This window comes from Polypterus senegalus, chromosome 6, assembly GCF_016835505.1.
Source record: "Polypterus senegalus isolate Bchr_013 chromosome 6, ASM1683550v1, whole genome shotgun sequence".
NCBI classification, from domain to species: Eukaryota; Metazoa; Chordata; class Cladistia; order Polypteriformes; family Polypteridae; genus Polypterus; species Polypterus senegalus.
The window spans coordinates 76,320,194-76,337,064 of record NC_053159.1 but is presented as its reverse complement, the minus strand read 5'-3'; the positions used below and the strand labels follow the sequence as shown (position 1 = coordinate 76,337,064).

General features: G+C 37.9%; 1 protein-coding gene across 9 annotated transcripts in view; it reads right to left on the bottom strand.

The window, feature by feature from the left end:
* Positions 1–16,871, bottom strand: part of LOC120531189 (poly(rC)-binding protein 3) — a 393,138-nt gene that overhangs the window by 5,757 nt on the left and 370,510 nt on the right. For 4 of the 9 annotated variants that reach the window (XM_039756359.1, XM_039756360.1, XM_039756363.1 and 1 more), the window contains exon 16: positions 4,483–4,586. In XM_039756359.1, coding sequence (XP_039612293.1) covers positions 4,541–4,586 — 46 coding nt within the window. In that variant the 3' untranslated portion in view covers positions 4,483–4,540. Of the gene's footprint in view, positions 1–4,482; positions 4,587–7,754; positions 13,928–16,871 lie in introns of those variants that run through there. The other 5 variants (XM_039756361.1, XM_039756365.1, XM_039756366.1 and 2 more) reach the window with 2 other exon arrangements.

Genomic DNA, 16,871 nt, shown 5'->3' with positions numbered 1-16,871 from the left:
CACTTGAAACACTGCTCACTATATTATCAGAAAGAAACCAGTTCCCAAGATACATACAAGTGAAGCTGCAAGAAAGCTTACTTCAGTATTAAACAGGGTATATAGCTTTAATTAAAGGAAGAGAAAGTAAATTTGACAGGAGTTAAAATTCTTCATCCATTCATCCATCCTCTTCCACTTATCCAAGGTCGGGTTGCGTGGGCAGCAGCCTAGACCAGAATCTCCTCAAAACCGTCCGAAAGTCGTTCTCCATGGCCTCCCCAATCTCCTCCCACGCCCGAGTTTTTGCCTCAGCAACCACCAAAGCCACATTCTGCTTGGCCTGCCAGACCTATTAGCTGCCTCCAGAGTCCCACAGGACAAAAGGGTCCCGTAGGACTCCTTCTTCAGCTTGACGGCATCCCTCACCGCCGTTGTCCACCAATGGGTTCGGGGATTGCTGCCACAGCTTCGGTCAGCCGCCTCAACAATAGAGGCACGGAACATGGCCCATTCAGACTCAATGTCCCCCACCTCCCTCGGGACGTGGTCGAAGTTCTGCTGGAGGTGGGATTTGATGCTACTTCTGACAGGGGACTCTGCCAGACATTCCCAGCAGACCCTCACAACATGTTTGGGCCTACCAGGCCTGACCGGTATCCTCCCCCACCATCGAAGCCTACACACCACCAGGTGGTGATCAGTTGACAGCTCCACCCCTCTCTTCACCCGAGTGTCCAAGACATGTGGCCACAAGTCTGACAACACGACCACAAAGTCGATCATCGAACTGTGGCCTAGGGTGTCCTGGTGCCAAGTGCACATATGAACACCCCCTTGCTTGTACATGGTGTTCGTTATGGACAATCCATGACAAGCACATTAGTCCCATAACAAAACACCGCTCAGGTTCAGATTGGGGGGCCATTCCTCCCAATCACGCCCTTCTAGGTCTCACTGTCACTACCCACATGAGCATGAAGTCTCCCAGCAGTACCAGGGAGTCCCCAGAAGGTATGCCCTCTAGCATCCCCTCCAGGGACTCCAAAAAGGTGGGTACTCCAAACTACCGTTCGGGGCATACGCACAAACAACAGTTAGGACCCGTCCCCCCACCCGAAGGCGGAGGGAGGCTACCCTCTCATCCACCGGGGTAAACCCCAATGAACAGTCCCCAAGTCGGGGAGCAATAAGTATGCCCACACCCGCTCAGGGCCTCTCACCAGGGGCAACTCCAGAGTGGTAGAGAGTCCACCCCCTCTGAAGGAGATTGGTTCCAGAGTCCAAGCTGTGTGTCAAGGTGAGCCCAAATATATCTAGCCGGAACCTCTTGACTTTGCGCACTAGCTCAGGCTCCTTACCTTTCAGAGTGGTGACATTCCATGTTCCAAGAACCAGCTTCTTTAGCCGAGTTTCGGACCACTAAGGTCCCCACCTTCAGCCACCACCCAACTCACACTGCACCCGACCTCCTTGTCCCCTCCCATAGGTGGTGAGCCCATGGGAAGGGGGACCCACGTTGCCTCTTTGGGCTGTGCCCAGCCGAGCCCCATGGGTACAGGCCCGGCCACCAGGCACTTGTCAGATTACATTGATCGGATTAAATGAGATATACCCTTATTAATTCACAAGGGGAAATTCAAATGCATACCACAGCAAAAACATAAAATACAAAGACAGTAATACAATAAATAAATAAATATTATGCTAAACGTAACTGTAGTATAGTGAAGTCTGCACTACCTTCCTATGGCTTCTGGCTGGGGCGAAGGAAGGAACATCTGCAGTTGTTATTGCATGGTGACAGAATGAGCGTACAGCTGTAAATACTCCAAGAAATCATCCCCTGGAAGGTATGGGAGGAATTGTTCATGATGGTATCCAATTTTGCCACAATCCTCTTTTTCACAACATTCACCTTATTACCGACAATTATACAGCGTACAGGGTATAGGTTTGCCTACTGCCACAGTTGTGCCAGGACAGCAATCTCACCTTCAAACTAAGGAGTTGGCCATAGACTTTAGGAAGCAGAGAACCAATGGCCCTTCCATCAGACCATTGAAAGGGTGAGCAACTATAAATGTCTAGGAGTGTCTATCATTATTACAGGTCATAAGGTTAGTGAACAGTTAGTCATACCAACACATTCTGTAAGAATTTTTTTACCTTAAAAATACTTAAAACACACACACATATATTGTATGTGTGTGTGTGTGTGTACATATATATATATATATATATATATATATATATATTAGCCAACCCGCTACACGCATAATCAGGCCGCTTTTTAAATGATTTTTAAGCACAGAGGAAAAAATAAACATTTGAAAAATCCGTAATTTAATAAACCACCAAGAAAAGTAACATTGCAACAATGCACGCTACGAACCAACATACAATTGTCCGTGACTGAAAACCGGAGGAGCGCTGTCGCGCTTTCTCCTTCCAAAGGGAAGGACGGGGCTGAACGGCGCTCGTTCAGTACGCACTGGCCGCTTATGTGCCCGCCACCAACTACCTACCTGAGTCGCTTTCGTCTGTGTACACGCACCGCCTCAGTCGGTTTCCACGATGATTTTTCATTGTTCTTTGCGGTTCCGGCTGCTTTTTTTTTTATATATAATCCACCAAGTCACCCGACCATGGGGGGCTTTACAAAGGGCAGGGACGTAATCAGTGTGAGCGTATGACCCGCGCATTGGGGATTTCGTTCGGGGAACAATTGGAAGCCACGGTCTCCATCACGAATGGGGTTCAACGACTTACCCACGCCGGGTAGACACACGTTGATCCATTCAGTGTAGCGCGTGTGCAGTACCGGACATACAAGTGCATCACAGACCTGTTAATGCTCAATCTCACGTGGCTGAAAGCCACTTGTCCCTCTAAGAATTTGGACGGCGACCGCTGTTGGGTCGTGTAACTATTTAGCAGGCAGGAGTCTCGTTCGTTTTTGGAAATAACCAGCCAAATCGCTCCACCAACTAAGAACTGCCATGCACCACCACCCACAGAATCAAGAACCAAAGACTTTGGTTACCCGGTTGACTGCATGGCGGATCACGGGAATGACGCCGCCGGATTGCCTGTTGTGGGGCCTGCATTGGTGAAGCAGGTGAGACGGTAATGAAACAGAGGCACAGGGCTTATTGGTTTTTAAAGACTGCTTCCTTCATTGGGTTTTAACCAATGCACGGAACGAACCAACACACAATCGTCCGTGCGGCGCTCAGGGTGGAACAGGAGGAGAGGAGAAGGACATCCACTCCGCTCCCTCTGTCATGCTAGTCTGCTGGTTTCTCGTTCAGTATACACTGCCTGCTCATGTGCCCACCTCCAAGTCGTCACTTGTCGGCGGCTTAGTGAATCCACGCCCCTTCCGGCGTGCTTTCCATGGTTGTCTTGCCTTAGTGAATATATATATATATATATATATATATATATATATATATATATATATATATATATATATATATATATATATATATATATATATATTTATTGTAGATGCCACAAGGGTGGGCCAGGCATCTCGGCTAGAAGAGGGGATGATTCCTTACCCAGACAGGAGGCTCCTAGTAGGCAGACAGGCATCCTGGCCAGGGAGGAGAGGGGGATCAGACCCGGTAGGAAGTTATAGACAAACAACCCACGAAAGATGTCGCTGGGGGCTTTTTAGTCCCCCAAGATGCTAGATGGCAGTAGTCCTCCATGAAGGTGCCCATTTGGGAACTAGCAGGGAATGCTGAGAAATGTAGTCTGGCAATACAGCTCTGCTGGGGACCATGGGGGCCGCAAGGAGGTCCGTAGGGAGGTCCACTCCTCAATTTATGAGACTCCCATGTGACCCAGAAGTACTTCCTTAAGGCACTTGCCCTGGCGCCGGAACTACTCCCGGTTCCGTAATAAAAGGGACTGCACTCCCTTATCCAGGCAAGTCATAGCTGGGAGAATGTAGAGCAACACTCAACTGGAGGAGGGTAGTGCGTTGGAAAATTAGGTATATAGGGAGTGAGAAAACTTGTTTATTGGTGCTTATGTGACTTTGTGGAGGAATTGTATAATACAATGCAATAAAATAAAATTTACTTCTGTATAGCCCAAAATCACACAAGAAGTGCCGCAATGGGCTTTAACAGACCCTGCCTCTTGACAGTCCCCCAGCCTTGACTCTCTAAGAAGACAAGGAAAAACTCTCAAAAAAACCTAGTATGGAAAAAATGGAAGAAACCTTGGGAAAGGCAGTTTAAAGAGAGACCCCTATTCAGGTAGGCTGGATGTGCAGTGGGTGTCAAAAAGAAAGGGGTAAATACAACACAATACATGGAAGAGGACACAAGTAATCCACAATACAATATAATAGTAAAATAAAAATATTACAAATACAGAATTTAACAGTAGATGATATCACATGATAGTATTTGAATTTGTTTAGAGTCCTGGAGAACAACCCATCGGCCATTCCACGGCTGAGACAGCGCTGGGCCAGCCAATCCAATGAAAGGACCTGTCTACCCAACGATTCCTGCAATCCTCCATCAGAGATGGCTTTACCTTAGGTAGGAAAAAACAATTTGGCAGGTGGGCTGTGGCACCAAGTGCTACATTTGAGTACCGAGAAGAGAAACAGAATAAGCAAGGGTTAGTAACAAATTATAACTATTATATTACTCATATTTTAGTGCTAAAGACCAAAAACAGAGATGCAGTATGTACAGTTAATCAGCAGCTCTAGTCAGGATATGCTAAACTGAAGTAGTGAGACTTAAGCCAAGATTTGAATGCTGAGACTGAATGGGCATCTTTTATAGTAGCAGGCAGACCATCCCACGGTTTAGGGGCCCTGTAACTAAAAGCTCGACCTCCTGCTATTTTATTTATCCTTGGAATCATAAACAGACCAGCATCTTGAGATCTTAATGTGCGCTCTGGTTTGTAAGTCATGATAAGCTCAAATAAGTAATTTCTTACTTTAATAATTGTCATTTAACACTTTATATGTTAGAAGGAGGATTTTGAAATCTGCCCTAAACTTAACCGGGAGCCAGTATAAGGATTAAAGAACTGGAGTTATGTGTTCTTATTTTTGTAATAATTCTTGCAGTGGCATTTTGGATTAACGGGAAGCTGTATGAAGAACAGTTTGTGCATCCAGTGAACACCACATTGTAGTAATCAATCCTACTAGAAATAAATGCATGAATTACTTTCTCAGAATACTGTTTATTTAAGAAAGCACATTAGTTTCCCAATATTTTTAAGATGAAAGAAACATGATTTGGACAACTTTGTAATGTGCGCTTTAAATGACATGCTAGAGTCAAAGGTAACTCCTAGATTGTAGGGTGATTCAGTAAAAGTAATGGTGATTACAGCTGAGTTAAATGATGACAAAATATTGTTGTGATCAGCGTCATTCCCTCCAATATAATTAACATCTCTGCTTTTTCTGTGTTTAAAGTAGTTCTCATCCATCCACTCCTTTAATTCATTAACACAATTAATTAAAGACAACATCAGAGAAACTTCATTTGATCTAAATGAAAAGTATAACTGGGTGTCTTCTGCGTATGAGTGAAAATCAACATGATGTTTTCTAATGATAGATCCCAGTGGAAGCAGTAAAGTGAAAACAGTAAAGGTCCTAGTACTGAGTCCTGCGGGACACCATATCTCACTTCTGCGTATAATGATGGAATACTGGCAGCACATTTCTGTACGTATTGGAATCGATTTGATAAGTAAGAGCTAAACCGGGCAAGCACAGTGCCTGTGAGCCCAATGTCATTTCCTAGCCTGTGCAATAATATATAATGGTCAATGATGTCAAATGCTGCACTTAAGTCTAACAACATAATTACAGTGGATTTTCCTTCATCACAGGATATCAGAATGTCATTTACAACCCACGTTAATGCCGTTTCTGTACTATGACCAGTGCAGAAACCAGACTGGAATTTCTCAAATAAATTGTGATGTGTAAGGTGTGACTTTTTTTTTAGAGAGAAAGGGTACATTTGAAATGGGTCTATAAGTTATTAAGTAAATGTGGGTCTAGGTCTGACTTTGTAAGTAATGATTTAATGACTGAAACTTTTAGTGCATCAGGTACTGTGCCATGCAATAATGAACTATTAATAATGTTAAGAATATGTGCTTCAACATCCATTGCACTTTTTACTAGTTTTGTTGGCACTGGATCTAGGGAACAAGTAGGTTTCATTTTAGAAATTAAAGTCAAGACTTCCTGTTTAGTTACAGGATTCAAATTTCAAAAGTGTTGTATGCAATATGTGACCAGGTCTGCCAAGCTAGTATGTGGTTTTCACTGAGATGCTGAGATCTGGGATCTTATGTTTTTAATTTTTTCATTAGAGAAGTTCATAATGTCTGTACTGCTAATGTCTGTTGGTATTTTGCACTGTAGATCTGAATTCCCATTTGCTAATTTAGACACTGTTCTAAACAGTACCCAAGGATTTTTATCATTGCTATCTATTATTGTAGAATAGTAGTCTGAGCGAGCTTTAAAGAGAGCTTTTTTATATTTTTTAACACTCTCTGTCCATGCAATTTGAAAGACCTGCAACTTTTTTGTTTTCCATTTGCGCTCCAGTTTTTGATATTCTAATTTAAGAGCTCGAGTGTTTTCATTAAACAAGAGAGAGTTTCTATGTGCCTCGATCACCTTTGTTTTAAGGGGAGCCACTGCATCCAGGGCACGTTTCAAGGTCACATTATAATCTGCTGTTACCTGATTTAAATTGTTTTCCACAATTACATTTGATGTTAACTGATCCAAATGGTTTTTCACAATTACACTCGACTTGCTCAACGTATATTTTTAAGCAGAATTACAATCTAGATGTTGCACTGTCTTTGTTTGCATTCCAGATTGTAGTCAGGTGGATCTTTCTTGCTTTAATTATCCTTGAGATGTGCCTAGACCTTGGAGTCTACCTATGACAAGGTCAATTGATTGGAAATAGTTTAAAAAGGCATACATCTGTGTATATAAGGTCACACAATTCACACTGCTTGTCAGAACAGAAGAAAGGCATGAAGTCCAAGGAACTCTCTGTAGACCTCAGCATAAAATTGTCGTGAGGCATATATCAGGGTAAGGGGATGAAACCATTTGTAAAGCTTTAAGTATTCCCAGGAACACAGTGGCCTCTATAGAAGCAGAATGGGACCACACAGACACTTCCTAGAGTTGGATGTATGGCCAAACTAGGTTAACTGAGCTAGAAGGGCCTTGTTCAGGGAGGTGAGAAAGAATCCACAGGTCACTCTAACAGAGGTTCAAAAGTCTGCCGAGATGGAAGAACATGTCAGAATGATGACCATTTTAGTAGCACTCCATCAATCAGGTGTTTATGGTACAATGGCCAGATGGAAGAAACTCTTTTATGAACTTGAACATATACATTCTGTGTCCCAGACTATATTATAAGCAATATGACAACACTGCTTGTTCTTTGGAGCCATAAAAGCCTTCAGAATGTGTCTGTGGTCTACTCAACACATTAAGAATCAGAAGAAGTGCTGATATCAATTTAAATTCATTCACAAACATCAACAAATCTGTAAGCAGGTTATGCAGGACTGCCTGTTAAAAACTGGGTAAAATAAAAGAAATTATGCATACAGCATAGATGCATTATACTTACCCAATTAAATTATCAGGGGCATGGTCTCAAGAACAAAATGTTTGCAATACAAATAAACAAAATGATGCAAGAACAAAGAATTACCATTGGGATAAAGAAAGTTAATTTATTATTTTATTTTTTTTTTTTTTACAAAACATTTGAGGTGTCAACTAATTTGAATCATTTAAATCTAATATCATTTGCAAGCAGCATATTATTGAAATAAAAATAAAATCAAAATACTAGTTACATTTTCAGAATGCAGGGGATACATAATCACAAACATAGCAGGATCATTTTTTGCTGCTCTAGTACAGGGTAAAAAGCTACAAAAATTGGAAAAAAAGAAAAGGGTAAATCAGGTATAAACATGGTTTGATAAAGAGTCTCATGCAGATAATAGAATAATCTAACTTCTTTACTCTATGAAAAGTGTATGTCAATATTTATTGTTAATTCAAACTGATGAAGCCCGATAGATGAATACCTCTTGATGTGGAAACCCTAAGCTAATAGTGAAACTCAAATTAAAAAGCATATTGCTTTAAAAAGCAGAATGACACGAATGGGAATGAGTTCTTTTCAAGCCTGGATAGGATGTGAGGCTTAAATCCATATCCAATTCCCATGTTGAACACAATAAACATTGCAGTTTAAAGAGACTGTTTATCCTGTTCAGACTTGATTGTTCCCAAACAGATCCCCTCCAACAAGCTCATTTAAATGCCGCAAAGATAAAAGCTAGCTGAAATGCATGAGCTACAAATGCATCTTGTCGCGCTTGTAAATCTACTTAATTTAAAGATAATAGATAGGAATGAAATAAAAGGCGATGACAGCTTGAGAACACAATATCTATATATGGATACACTTGCATACACACATATTTCCTATAATTACTGTAAATAAGGAAGTAAGCAAATAAATTACAGTTCACAAGAACCAAACATGGGAAACATTTTAAACAACCAATTTCCCATCAAGTAAACACACTCTACTTCCATTCTATGCCTGCCAGTATTTTTAAGCTGTGTCTACAATCTAAAATAGAAAAAGCTATAATTCTTTAGGTCTTTCATTCCAATTAAATTCATTTTTAAACAATAGTGTAATTTTTATTTCATCTATATTTCTATATATGTTCTTACCAAATTTTTGAAAGTAGAGAATGTTATTTTATTTAACACTTACATTTTTCCTGAAATAATTCTTAAATGATAGATTTAACACATACTCTCTCTCTGTTCTGATGACTACTCCTTTGGTTTAAATTTAATTGACTGGTCATGCACAAGAAAGCAAAATGACTTCTAGTATGATGTACTGTAAGTAAGTGCTGTGGTACCAAAGCTAGAGCAATGACAAAAAGTTGTAACCAGTAAATAAAGAATTGTGGGCGATCCATAATATAACAGCAAACTATAACTGTTAAAATAATGCAGAGAATGTTTTTGAATAATATAAGCCAATATGCTTATTGGCAATACTATATTCAATGAGATCCAAATGATTCGGTGGACACTTTGACTAAAGATGTACAGATTAGATCTATCTGGTTAAAAATGGTACTTTGTCCATTTATGTAATATACAGTATGTTAAATTAGTAAATGTTTGTCTCAGACAGGCAAAAAAAGTATGGATCTGTGTTTTGACCTTTGTTAGGTAATGCCATGTTTATTATGAGTTTTCTTCTGTTTTATTTAATGTCATTATTATTAGATTTTTGATCATTGCTATTTGTAATTGTATATATTTCTTTGTTAAATTGTACTTGAAGTTTAGCTTATTACTTTGTATAAGTTAGTTACTTCATCATTAGGAAATTATTCTGTGTTTAATTTAATTAGCTCTTAAGTCATTTAAAGCTTTAATTATTTGTTTTATTTGACTTTTGAATATTTAATTTAATATTTTGATAACACACATTTGGACTTTTGTAGACTTTAAAGATGTACTTATATATTGACAGAAAACATCAATGGTGACTGAATGTGTTAATGGAAAGGTAAGAATTCACATATTTCAAATGAATGTTTTACTTTTATGTAAAAGAGAAGGCATATATGTTTATGTATACATAAATAATACATCAAACTTTATCAATTATGTAAGAAATTATTAGAATATACTGTAATTAGCATTACTTCAGCTCTGATTTTTGTATTAACACAAGTGCATCAAGCATTCCATTGCTGATCCCAACAATCCAAAGCTTTTAGAAATCTAAAATTGAGTTATCGGCTCATAAATTAATTTATAACTGATTTATGTAACTTAAATTTGAACAATGTGTCAAGAATGCTACGTTTGAGAAATGTGAAATATATTATATAGTCTAATCCAGCACAGAATGGACTATCATTTAAAACTCATCCACATACACAATATTTTTAATTTGCAAACATTATTACAGATTACATGCACATTTTAAATATGAAAACAACTGTGTTATATTTATGCAAACTATTCCTGAAAAGATTTTATTTTTTGGTCAATTATCAAACTAAAATGACCATTCTGCAAAGTAAGGAATTTGACTAGTTGTTGCAAGTTTATTCCCAATGCCTTTTAAGCATTAGTACTGTTGTTCTATTTGATTTAAAAAAGAGAGAATACTGTATATATTGTTAGAAGTTTACCATACAAAAATGATCCTAATGACCACATATTTGGGATTATTCCATAATTTTCTGCAAACTACAATGTTTTTCAAGGTATTACGCATGCAGTACTATTTTATTTTCCTGTATGTGTGAACCAAGTAGCCAGTGCAAAATTCTGTACAAACACTGTGATACAAATATTGTACCTTTGCATTCATCAATACTATTTCTCAACTCAAAGCAGGCACTTACTATGTACATACATTATAGTTAGAGACACCTAATATAAAATGTTACTGCAAGTCATTTCATTCAACAGTGTTGTAAATGTGCTTGATGCTGGTTTTAAATACTACTTTAACTAAAATTTCTGTACATTATTCTAATTAACATTTGTTGTTTTATTTTAAATTCTGTTTGTCATTTTTGATTGTTACAGGGAAGCTAATCTGCAGTCCCATGCCAGCAATATCAAATACATGTTGCTAACCCTGTAGATTCCTTATTGCATACAGTCAAATAGAAAATGCTTATTTAGAACCATGGAAATTGAGCACATATATTAATCCTCCAGGTATGCAAGTCATCTTTGCAAGCACATACTGCAGTTCTGTGTTTATTTACTGCTTTAATAGACTTCTAAATATTTTTTAGATTGAAGATACAAAATATACTTTATAAAATATAAAACGTGTTAATATGAATGAATAATTGGTTTTATAAATGCAAAAATCAGTGGATTCCAAAAGTAGACTGACAGTAAAGTCAGAGTTGTCATCTTTTGCAAACACAAATCATTTTTATTTGAGGTGAACAAAAGGAATGAGGCAAAAGAACAGATTGGCTGCCAGGTGTTTCTTGTTAAGTTGACTGTGAATGTGAAGCTTACCTGAAACAACTGGAAAAGACAGGAGAACCGTACACGAAAGGAAGCACAACAGCACAGGAAGTTGACAAAGAAGAATCAACTATTTGGAATATTTGAAAAAGAAAACACTAGTATACTTAACAATTGGTGTGATCAGGTCTGCCAACAGAAACAACCCTCTTCATAAAGTACGCTCTGTGAAACAATTAACTTCCACAGAGAAGAGGTGAAAGTATTGTAACCATGTTGTCATAACAATTATAAAAAAACAAATCATAAGATACAGACCTTTCATAAGCGTACTTTAAAAAGAATTTGGCGAAGTATTTGTTACAGTACAAACAATTACAGAGAACATGAGGTCTGCAGTGGAGTGTGCTGTGCAGATGAAACACAGACATACCTTTACCAAAGTGGTGGCAAGGTTAAAGTAAAGGCAAAGGAACTCATTCTGATCAGCTAACTTACTACTTCATCTGGGAAATATGATGGTAGTAATGACAAGTCCAGATTATTTAAGCCTGGCCCAATATTGGTGATTAACTGAGTAAAGGACAAAGGAATTGCCAATGACCCACAGCTACTGTACTACTTCTTCTGTGAAATATGTTGAAGGTAATGATGTGCTCTGGGTGTGTATAGCCATTCTTATAGTATAGATAGATAGATAGATAGATAGATAGATAGATAGATAGATAGATAGATAGATAGATAGATAGATAGATAGATAGATAGATAGATAGATAGATAGATAGATAGATACTATATGTAAGGAAATTAAAAGCAAGTACATTTGTTTCAAGAACTCAAATACATAAATTAGACTCTAGCACAAAGGGATTATAAACTTTTAAAAATCAATCAGCTTTACACTGCTTCATAATTAAAGTTCTAGTAATAAATTTTGAATAAGTAACCAATTTTAAAATATGACATAAACAATGAGTTCTCCCTGGAGATGTTTTTTGTCTTAAATTGCATGTAATTGTATTCACTCACTGCAAAGCTTGCTAAAATTCTACTCTTTCATTTCCTTCTAAAATATATTTTTAAATTTTATTTGTGGGTTAACAGTTAAGTCATTTGTAAGAATTAATAGGGCTGGATATTTTAGTGAGTGGCATGGCTGATTAGTCCGAGGACTTGACCACTGCAGTAACAACTTATCAGTATAAACTTCTATGTGTGAAATGAGAGCAAACTGTAACAATGACATTAATGCAGGCAAAATTACTATGATCATTTTTATGTTTTAGACTATTTTCAGACATACATTATTGTACTTTTTTTTCATTACCCTTCTAATTCACTTTTAGTCTTATTTTTCTAGAATTCCTGCCACTGATATTAGATAGCAGGAATACCACAACAGAAAACAGCTGATATCACAAGGACATACTATGCAAAGTGATTGTGGTAGGCATTTCTCCTTTTGCCTGGAGAGACAGAGATCAACAAGTTATCTTTTTTTAAAATGTTGGGCCTTTCTAGCATGGTTTGATGGGGTGGTATGTAAATTGCCTTTACATAAATATGTCACATTCTGTATATTTGAACATACATGCTTTAATGTTAAAACATTCATACCATCTTCTGATCTGAGGTCAGTGCAAGTAAAAGAACAATAACTTTGAAAACAAACTACTTCATCTTATATAAACTAATATTCTCAACTTCCATTTTTTTTTTAATATACCATTTTGTTTTGTTTCAAAGAAGTTAACTATGTCATTACATCAAATGAATAATTGTTGATCATCTTGATTAATGTCAGATTTGTTTAAGTAAAGTATGAAACAATGATCCAATTATTATTAAGGTATGCACAATCCTAATATTTCTTAACAAGGAAAAATGACTAAAAACTTCTAGTTTCTACCGTCATATCTGGATCATTAGTGTTATTATTTTCATTAATGTTATTATAGTTCTAAAGATTAAAATGCCAAACTAACTTGGAAAGAATACAATTTGACTACTTAATATGACAATAAATTTATATCGTGCTGCATAATGCTAAGCAAATAAAATGTGGGTAAACGGGCTATACAGTACTTGGTTCTCATGCTTTTAGTCACTAATTATGTAATCATCTGTAACACATTTATTGGTCAAATGTTTGAAATCATAGAATACAGAAGCCTGCCCAATCACTGGACAAGAATGAAGTAATTAAATGAATTCACCAACACTGACTTTAAAAAAGGGAATGTAGAAATAAGCAACAAAATAAAATGCACACAAACACACTCATTAAACTTACTACACACATTCTATTTACAGTATTTTGCATTTATGAAAGATAGTTATTGATGGTAAGGTATATCAATGAAGCAGATCATGATTAATGACATTTTACATTAGCCAGTTTCATTTTAGTTATTTAAATAACCATGGTGCAACACAGACTGCCTACAAATAGGCTACCAAGCACCTACAGAGCACAACATACATAGAAAAAAAATGTAAATAAATAATATGCATCAATAAAGCAAAATGATGTTAATGTAGAGCACCAAATATTGGTATATACGTACTAGAGTGTCAAAAAATGAAGGAGTCCTAAAAAACATTGGACAAGCAGGTCTGGAGCATCTGTTAGCAACTCAGGAATGGAAGAAGGAACACTATATTGGAATCTTTAAATATGCATAGCTATGCAATTCTGTGGTATAAATATGGTATCACTCAAATGCAGGACAGCAGAATACAGAGAGAATAAGCTAGGTTCAATGCCATTGGCTCAGGAGAGTCAAGTGAAGGATGATGGGTAGAAATTAGAGTGTGCCCATTCCAGTGACCTCAGACGTCAGCCTAAACAATTAGGAAAGGGTGGGAGAAAGGGGGAAAAACAGAAGACAGGAAAGAAGAATTAAATAAAATTCAGTTTGACACTTTGGGACGACACAGTATGCTCTGTGCTTTACAATTACTGCAGCCTAAACAAATATTGATAAACGTCTTTTGGATTATTTTTGGCCTGACAATTGTTTGAATTTCGCTTCTTACAGTCCAGTGAAAATGGCTGCACTGTTATGTTGCAGTATTGCAAAAGACACAGTTAATGGGTGAGTGTATAAAAATTCATATTATGAGTAATTTGCATTCGTTATTGGGAGGTACGGTGGCATAAGAGTTAATGACACTGCCTCACAACTCCAGGGACTCAGGTCTCTATCTGTGTTTTGTGTTGGCATGTTCTCCATGTGTTCAAGTACTCTCATATCTCAAAGATGTATAGATAAGGATGATTATTGATTATAAATGGTCCACTAAAAAGTGAATGCAGGTATGCACATGTGTTTGCCCTGTGGTCAACCAAAATCCGTCACAAGTTACTTTTCGGACTCACTACAGTGAAAGTGTGGATTCAGAAAATCGGATGGATGGATGGATGGACAATTGTAATGATCCACTATCTCCACCGAAAAAACTATAAGGAAATAATATGTAAATTGAGAATCTCTTTTTTGGATAAGAACCATCCCCATTATCAAGTTAAATCTTTCATTGTCTTACTTGCTAAAAACTGTATGCAAATTTTATGATTTAAAAGTAGAATATACAGTGCATCCGGAAAGTATTCACAGCGCATCATTTTTTCCACATTTTGTTATGTTACAGCCTTATTCCAAAATGGATTAAAATCATTTTTTTCCTCTGAATTCTACACACAACACCCCATATTGACAACGTGAAAAAAGTTTATTAAAAATAAAAAAATTGAGAAAGCACATGTACATAAGTATTCATAGCCTTTACCATGAAGCTCAAAATTGAGTTTTCCCTCATCATCCTTGAGATGTTTCTGCAGCTTAATTGGAGTCCACCTGTGGTAAATTCAGTTGATTGGACATGATTTGGAAAGGCACACACTTGTCTATATAAGGTCCCACAGTTGACAGTTCATGTCAGAGCACAAACCAAGCATAAAGTCAAAGGAATTGTCTGTTGACCTCCGAGACAGGATTGTCTCGAGGCACAAATCTGGGGAAGGTTACAGAATAATATCTGCTGCTTTGAAGGTCCCAATGAGCACAGTGGCCTCCATCATCCGTAAGTGGAAGAAGTTTGAAACCACTAGGACTCTTCTTAGAGCTGGCCGGCCATCTAAACTGAACGATCGGGGGAGAAGGGCCTTAGTTAGGGAGGTGACCAAGAACCCAATGGTCACTCTGTCAGAGCTCCAGATGGAAGCCAATCCTTAGTAAAAGGCACATGGCAGCCTGTCTGGAGTTTGCCAAAAGGGACCTGAAGGACTCTCAGACCACAAGAAACAAAATTCTCTGGTCTGATGAGACAAAGATTGAACTCTTTGGTGTGAATGCCAGGCGTCACGTTTGGAGGAAACCAGGCACCGCTCATCACCAGGCCAATACCATCCCTACAGTGAAGCATGGTGGTGGCAGCATCATTGTGTGGGGATTTTTTTCAGCGGCAGGGACTGGGAGACTAGTCAGGATAAAGGGAAAGATGACTGCAGCAATGTACAGAGACATCCTGGATGAAAACCTGCTCCAGAGCGCTCTTGACCTCAGACTGGGGCGACGGTTCGTCTTTCAGCAGGACAACAACCCTAATCACACAGCCAAGATATCAAAGGAGTGGCTTCAGGACAACTCTGTGAATGTCCTTGAGTGGTCCAGCCAGATCCCAGACTTGAATCTGATTGAACATCTCTGGAGAGATCTTAAAATGGCTGTGCACTGACGCTTCCCATCCAACCTGATGGAGCTTGAGAGGTGCTGCAAAGAGGAATGGGCGAAACTGGCCAAGGATAGGTGTGCCAAGCTTGTGGCATCATATTCAAAAAGACTTGAGGCTGTAATTGCTGCCAAAGGTGCATCGACAAAGTATTGAGCAACAGCTGTGAATACTTATGTACATGTGATTTCTCATTTTTTTATTTTTAATAAATTTGAAAAAACCTCAAGTAAACGTTTTTCACGTTGTCATTATGGGGTGTTGTGTGTAGAATTCTGAGGAAAAAAATGAATTTAATCCATTTTGGAATAAGACTGTAACATAACAAAATGTGGAAAAAGTGATGCGCTGTGAATACTTTCCAGATGCACTGTATATTTTTTCATGTGAAGGTTTACTGGTACACAATCATCCCTGGTTTTATGCTGTATACTTCATAGTGATAACTGCTTCTATAAATGGTCAAGGATATTAAAAATGTGAATACAATCAAACAATAAGTCACTGAGAAGCAACAACTGCTTTTATTGTAAAACGTAACTTTTTTATATATAAAAGGCATTAAATATGCGAACTTAAATGGTTACTTTTAATGTAGTGCCATCAACTCCAAGGAAGACATTGAAAGTTCTGAACAGAGTATAGTTTTAAAAAGCATTAGAAGAAGTATTGACACCAAACAAGAAGATACAAGCAAGCAATATTGACAGATACTATATTAAGCTTGAGAAAGATGCAGAGGCAAGAACCAAGAACAGTGTACAGTGTAAATAGTGAAAATGACACAGCAAAAGATGAAGTACAGTGATTTTAAATAAGAACACAGTAACACAAATGTGGAGGGTCATGTGTATGGCAAAGATTTAAAAGAGCAGACATAACACCAAAATGGTACAAGGCAAGAGAAGGAAGGCCATGTTCCACGAGTAAGGAGAAGACCCACACTGGCTGTCAAAGTACATTTCTGAACACAAAGAAAGACAAACTGTGACTGCAGTAGTCCAGGGGTGATATTGGTGCCCAGTAAATATTTTTTGAAGGGACACAAGAGAAG